The sequence below is a fragment of the Cynoglossus semilaevis genome, chromosome W, assembly GCF_000523025.1.
Source record: "Cynoglossus semilaevis isolate Cse_v1.0 chromosome W, Cse_v1.0, whole genome shotgun sequence".
In the NCBI taxonomy this organism is placed as follows: domain Eukaryota; kingdom Metazoa; phylum Chordata; class Actinopteri; order Pleuronectiformes; family Cynoglossidae; genus Cynoglossus; species Cynoglossus semilaevis.
In genome coordinates this window covers 11,799,550-11,806,770 of record NC_024327.1, presented here as the reverse complement: position 1 = coordinate 11,806,770, position 7,221 = coordinate 11,799,550, and the positions used below count along the sequence as shown (strand labels likewise).

Sequence of the window (7,221 nt, the reverse complement as noted above, 5' to 3'; positions counted from 1 at the left end):
AATTATTACAGACTTAAGAAGCAAGGAGTAGGCATTCACTCATGTGAGAAGTAATACTTTTGCAAGTGCACGTTTGCCCCTTGATGGTCAAATTTCTTCCCTACTTTTGTCATTATTATTGATAATTACTGATTGATTTATTGTCCAACATGAGCTAGATTCACCCCACCTTTTTTTAAAAAATAAGCTGTACAAGAAAAAATGCTTCCAAATGCCATCCCTTGGACTAAAAGTTGAAGTTCATAATCATTGATATTATTTACAACAGACCTAATAACTGTACTGTGAATAATAAGTGGCGGTGAGTGCTAAAATTGCAATACAAAATGTTAACACCAGCATGATGGTATTTACAGTTTACCACATTGCAGCTGCACTGAAAATCAGCTGAGGCATCCTTAGTAATGCAATGTGTTAAATGGCGTTGTGTGACACCTTTATATATGTGCGACATATTTTGTTATATAACTGTAAATTCAAAGAATTTCATCAATATGTATATTACATTTCACCATGATTTCACCGCTTATTATCGATTACCGCTAGCCTGCTCCGTGGTTGGTTTGAACTGCGTCACGATTCAAGTGGACACCTGGATCTGTGATTGGCTAAGACCGAACATCCGGGCACTTGCGGCAAAGCGAGCCCATTATGCTAAAGGTACCAATATGGCGGAGGTAAGACGGAAACGGGGGAAAAGCTATCGCTCTTAAATCAATATTTTTTAATTTTTGACCTTGAATTTCTCACTTGTATGTTATCGATTAAGTACATTTCTGTTTTTTCCGTTGATACAGAGTGTTTAGAGTCCAATTTTGTTTTTAATCCTGAAAAATATGCTTAAATATTCGGACCGATCCTTTACTACAGGGCCGCTGCGCCTTCGCTCTCAGCTGTTTCGGTGTAGCGGCTATGGAATACAGTTTACCACATGCACAGAAAATAGCTGAGGCATCCTCAGTAATGCAATGCGTTAAATGTCGTTCTGTGACACATTTATACTGTATATGTGAGACATATTTTGTTATATGACTGTAAATTGAAAGATAATACCGTTTTTCATTGTTTATATATATAATACCGTGTGTTTATTACATTTCACCATGAATTCACCGCTTATTATCGATTACCGCTAGCCTTCTCGGTGGTTGGTTTGAACTGCGTCACGACTCGAGCGGACACCTGGATCTGTGATTGGCTAAGACCGAACATACGGGCACTTGCGGCAGAGCGAGCCCATTAAGCTAAAGGTACCAATATGGCGGAGGTAAGACGGAAAACAGGGGAAAAGCTATCGATCTTAAATCGATATTGTTTTATTGTTTACCTTGAGTTTCTCACTTATATGATATCGATAAAGTAGGTTACTGATTTTTTTCATTGATACAGAGTGTTTCGAGTTAAATATATATTTTTTAATTCTGGAAAATATGCTTAAATGTTCGGACCAATCCTCTACTACAAGGCCGCTGCGCCTTCGCTCTCAGCTGCTACGGTGTAGCGGCTATGGGAATTGAGATGTAAATTTAACGTTAGCTTGCAGATAAAAAATGTTATAACTGGATGCATTCTGTTCGTGATCAATGAGAAATAAGTTCAAACTGCCTGGGTTGAATTACAGATGCATATTTAGAGAATATACTGTAACACTGTCGATTGTAGTGCGCAAACCAAATTAGTGTTTACGTTTTTCGATGGATAGCGTTAAAAGTCAGCTTCTGGTTAGCTTATTGGCTAACTGGTAAAATTTTCGACAGTGCCATCATCTTTTGCCTCACTTGGTGTGTTCCATTCCAATTATTTTTCTCTGAAAGTGGTCACACAAGGGTTTCCATTTAATTTGAGGTTTTAAAGCTGTGTCTTGCTCATGGTCGCCATTAGTGTAGCGTCCATCACGACGAATGTATTAGCTGCCTGTTTCAGGTAACGTTAGCAGCAATACTAATTTTTGTTTTCTACAGACTGTATCTCCTGGTCAGAATATAGGCCATTTACAGATTTCACTTGTTTCTTAGCGGTAGTAAACAGTGTGGTCAGATTTAACCAACCGTTTTAACCATTGGATTTATTCTTTTGCAGGCTTCCCTAGGGGGTTCAAGTCCAGGTAAGGGAAAGCCGTGTCGTATACATTGTCTTTTATAACAATAATGAACAACCATAGTCGGTGTAAAGATGGGAAAGTTATAATATATATATATATGTAATTTTATATTGGTTAAGCCACATGTGTTTTTTGGAAATTTTGAATTAAACTACAGTATAAATTCTACAAATATAAAGATTTTTCTTTGCCTAACAGGTAGTAATCAATTCCACAATGAGATTACTTTTTTTGACAGTTTAATTAAAATTACATTAAAAGACAATTTATGGCTCATAATGTAACCATATTTTATGTATTCTTTAAATAGAAATCCATAGTCGTCAGCTTGTGTAATGTAAAATTAAACATTTAAACAGTGTATAATGTAAATTTATTATTATTCTATTTTGCACACAGTTGGATCTTTATCATCGGAAGATCATGACTTTGACCCAACAGCAGACATGCTAGTTCATGAGTATGATGACGAAAGGACGCTGGAAGAGGAGGAGTCGCTGGATGGAGGAAGAAATTTTAGTTCTGAAATTGCAGATCTGGAAAGGGTAAGGGTGGGCATACACTGTACGATTTTAGCCCGTTTTTGACCCGATTTTTGAGACCTGGCGACGCTCGGCCCGATTTCCCGTTTCGTCGGTTTATCTGTTCCCGAACCACCGTCGGACGGTCGGAAGAATTTCTGACGTGTCACAAATTTTGGTCGGCTGACAAATTCTTTCGCACAGTGGAAGCAGAGCCCCGAGCGGACCGGAGTATTTCTCCCTCAGTGCGCCTGCGCAAAGTGATAGTCACCATGGTGAGGCGTCGATGGCATGAAAATATGGAGGTGAGATTGATGGAACTGTGGCACTGTCCACAAACGTAATAAATAAACAATAAACGTACTGTCCACGTTTATTGAGCCATCTCCGACTCCAGATGCGCCGACACCTCTTCTTTTTCGAATTGTCAGCGCACAGTATCGCAGCAATCATAATCGCAGCCTTCTTCTTTTTGAATAGCATGTTGCTAATAACAGACGTTGGAGCGTTCAAATAAATCTTTATTGACAGCTGTCAATAGACAGGACAGTCTGCAGGGGCCGACGGGCCGTTTTCACCCGCACAGTGTGAGCTCTCTGGTCGTGTTCGATGATCGGACCGTACAGTGTGAGTACATAAATCGCGAGCTTTGTCCGTACATCACTCGTACGGCGTGTGATGGTATCAGCGACAAGATTTTCAAAAATCTGTTCAATATACTTATTCAAACAGGGTTTGTAGCTTTAAAGGCCATAATAACACATTTAATTGGTTCTAAATATACATATATAAGGGGTAGTATAATTAATGCATTTTCTGTTTATAGTTTGTAGTGTATTTAAGTTTGCCAATTTGAATTGTAAAAATGTGTAAACTGAAATAATAACAGTTTTATATTTGAAAAATACATTCAAAGAAATGCAACTTTAAGATGTTGAGTGTAAAAGATATGCCTATTTTAAATCAAACTGACTCTCATCACTAGGAGGGGACCATGCCTTTAGAAGAACTGTTGGCCATTTACCGATATGAGGCCTCAGCAGGTTCCAGCGTAGACAGCTCCTCTGGAGACATGACTGATGAGCTGCCTGACATGACTTTGGACAAGGTAAATTTAAAGGTTTCTCACAGATTGCAAAAAATCACATCACATGGCACATGATCTACAGTTGTACAGCTTGAGCATTTAGTTTTGTACTCAGTGTTTATATTTCACACACAGTTGGTAAGACTACAGCCTGAATGTAATATTCTTCTCATTAAGGAGGAAATTGCAAAAGATCTGTTGTCCGGAGACTATGAGGAAGAGACCCAGTCGTCAGCTGATGACCTGACACCATCAGTCACTTCCCATGAGACTACAGATTTTTTTCCAAGAACACTTCGATGTAAGTGTTAAAGTACTTTTGTAGCAATTCAGTGTTTAAATGATTAGTCTGAGTGACAATTTTTAGTTGGTGATTGCATGTATTTGACAGATGTAATAAAATAAGAATCTTATCGTATATTGCATGTCTAGTTCATCAGCAGCTCATCACTTGAACCTTAGTATCTCTGTAAATATCTGTTGGTTGAAGTATTTCTATTTTTATAATTTTTAACAGCCAATGCTATATCTGACGGTGATAAAGAGTCTGAGTACGATGATGATGGTCCATGCCCAGAAGACTCTCGAAAGGTAAGAGGTATTTTATTTTAGACAACATTCAGAAATTCCCTCTATAAAAATAAAAGCATCATGTTAAATAAACTGAAAGGTGACAATTGACAAGGGAAGACAAATACAAGCACAAAAAAAATCCTTGGATATAATAAATAATAATATTAATAATAAATAACATAATGAACGTTATGGCAGCTAATTAACTAATTTTTAGGTTCACACAGGGAAAATACTGTGCCAGAAGATCATTAAATTGGTTAGTTAGATTAGTTTTAATGCGATCTCAGATTAGATTCATCCAACTGTTTGACTCATTCTGAATTGGCTGTAATGGAATTCCTGTTCTGGAAACTATAAAGACTAGTAATATATGTCTATGAAGATTCTCAGTCATCCGCTACTTTACTCTTTGGTAAAAATGTAATTTTGTTATTTAATAACAGGAAATAATGGTTGGGACACAGTATCAAGCAGAGGTTCCCTCTAGCCTCTCTTACTACAAGGATGGAGAGATGGGTGAGTTACACTGTAGATAACTTTAACTTTATATTTGTGTCTGACATGACAAATATAAACCAGCTGACTTGCATCACTTTGTATTTTGTTATGCAGCGTATGAAGAAGAGGACGAGTTATTGTGGAGCCCAGGAATGATGGCAGAAAACAAAGTTAGGAGTTTCCTGTTGGACGTTTTGTCAAGAACAGCAGATGAAAAGACGACGTGTGACAAACCAGGCACATATGTAGGAGACAACGAGCAGGTCAGTGTCATTTCATGTAACCTGTAATAAACTTGATTTTAAACTTTAAAGAAAAATCAATACATACTACTACATGGGTAATATACAGGTGTATCTAGTACTGTGAGCTTTAGATACTTGCTTGCTTCCATTCAGTTCTGATTCTGTTTGAAAAGTAGATACAATAGATTTCTTTAATCCCTGTTTGCTTGGACCCATGTGCGTTCTCTGAAAGATGGCCATTAGTTTTAAATATTTGACTGACATCAGTCCAGTTTTGACCAGTCCAATCTTTTCATATAGGCTTTGCACGAGCTTGTGAAGTGTAACTACAACGGCCTCGAAGCACTAGAGAGATACTGCAGTCGCATCAAGTCTTTGAAAGGTAAGAAAACGTAATGTTGAACCTTAATGCAGTTGAGGGTTGTGTTTTTTTCAACTGCCATTACGAAAAAAAAATGTTAGAAAATGTTTTTTTACATTTTTTTTAAATAGTCTAGGAATTGTTTAGGTTGTTAATTGAAGTCAGAAGAAATACACTACACTATGCCTACAGTATTTTTCTTTGAGAAATGTGTAAATGAATGTTTAATAATTGAATAAAATCGACTTTAATATGACATTGTCTTTAAATACAAACAATTCTATACATGTTTACTGTTAAGTTGATAAATAACTTTTTATTTTGCATTTCAATTTTTAATTTGATGCTTTCCTTCTGTAAATTCTTGAAGAAATCAACTGAAACATGACCTCTTTGAAGCTCCAATGTGAAGAAAACTTAAACATAAATCTAATTGCTTTATCGATGAAAGGGTTAAAAATGATAAAGCATTGTGAATAAATTCTACTAATTCTCCATTGATTTTAAGAGATGAGATCGTATTGGATTCAACTGACTTGTTGGGTTATCTTCCCAAACTTGCCTGAGTGGTTGTGCAATATATAGATGTTTTTTCTGGTTTTATTTCAGGAAAATCACCCCCGTGGTCAGAAGAGGAATGCAAAAACTTTGAACACGCACTACAGATGTATGACAAAAATTTCCACCTCATACAGAAACACAAAGTGAGTCTTCTTACATTATTTTTTCCAAAATATGTACACCTGCTTTTGGACTACTTCTAATTTAGTTTTTTTTTTCTTTCCCCAGGTCACAACGCGAACTGTAGCAGAATGTGTGGCTTTTTATTATATGTGGAAAAAGTCAGAACGCTTCGACCTGTTTGTGCAGCAGAATCGGTTTGGAAAGAAAAAATACAGCAGCTATCCTGGAGTAACGTAAGTGGCACAATAGCTGTCTGTGTTATTTGAAAGAAAGAAAGTTGACTACTTGTCATTGTGACACTGCACACACACGTGACCTCTGCTTTTAACCCATCATCAAAGTGAACAGTGGGCAGCTTCAACAGTGTGTGGGGACGGTGCCTTGCTCAGAGCACCTCAGTGGTATTTTGGCAGCTGGTGGACTTGAACCTGAAGCCTTCCAGCCCCAAGTCCGCTTCCTTAAACGCTAAGCCATCACTGCCCCATTACAAATACGTTAACCTTCCTCTTGTGTTAGGGTCGGCACTGACCCGTTTTTAAATTTTAAATGCATAAAAGAATTGCATAAATTTGTTAATTGCATCAAGGCTTTTTGACTTTGTCAGCAACCTCTATTTCAACAAAATAAAACAAAAAATAATAATTTTTCATTAAATGCTCTGGTGGAAATTATGACCTTTGTATTGTTAGGGTCTGTTTTGACCCAGTTATAATAATGCAATAAATAATGCCAAAACTAAAACATAAGTGCACCGTCAGCTGACACACTGACACCCAGCTCCTCTCCTAATCATGTGAGCTTTAGGGGATTATCATTTTGTGTGGTTTTCCAGTATACCTGCACAAAAACAAAACAAACAAAAGATGGCCCTGTCCAGACATGTGAGGTGAATTCAGTCATTTAAGTGGCCATTTGACTTGCAGAGTGCACATTTACAAGTTGCAGCATGCAAAAATGAGTAGAAGATTTACAGTGAGCCTTGTTCTGGATCATGTTTTTGGTGAAAATGACGGAAAGGACACAGAGCAACATAGCGATTCAGATGAGCAGGTTTCTGAGGAGGAAGACAATGTGGAGTATCATCCAAAAGGCACAGACACATCTGATGAGTTGGATGAGGAGGTCACTGGTGCTGATGTTGCTCCTGC

General features: G+C 37.4%; 1 protein-coding gene across 4 annotated transcripts in view; it reads left to right on the top strand.

Annotated features, from left to right (window-relative positions):
• The first annotated feature begins 571 nt into the window (after positions 1-571).
• Positions 572-7,221, top strand: part of LOC103397204 (mesoderm induction early response protein 3-like) — a 10,938-nt gene continuing 4,288 nt past the window's right edge. For 2 of the 4 annotated variants that reach the window (XM_025052939.1, XM_025052937.1), the window contains exons 1-11: positions 572-677; positions 2,080-2,104; positions 2,501-2,646; positions 3,608-3,730; positions 3,887-4,010; positions 4,227-4,300; positions 4,729-4,801; positions 4,898-5,046; positions 5,329-5,410; positions 5,999-6,093; positions 6,179-6,306. In XM_025052939.1, the coding sequence (XP_024908707.1) occupies positions 669-677; positions 2,080-2,104; positions 2,501-2,646; positions 3,608-3,730; positions 3,887-4,010; positions 4,227-4,300; positions 4,729-4,801; positions 4,898-5,046; positions 5,329-5,410; positions 5,999-6,093; positions 6,179-6,306 (1,028 nt within the window). In that variant the 5' untranslated portion in view covers positions 572-668. Of the gene's footprint in view, positions 678-728; positions 753-1,096; positions 1,268-2,079; positions 2,105-2,500; positions 2,647-3,607; positions 3,731-3,886; positions 4,011-4,226; positions 4,301-4,728; positions 4,802-4,897; positions 5,047-5,328; positions 5,411-5,998; positions 6,094-6,178; positions 6,307-7,221 lie in introns of those variants that run through there. The other 2 variants (XM_025052940.1, XM_025052938.1) reach the window with 2 other exon arrangements.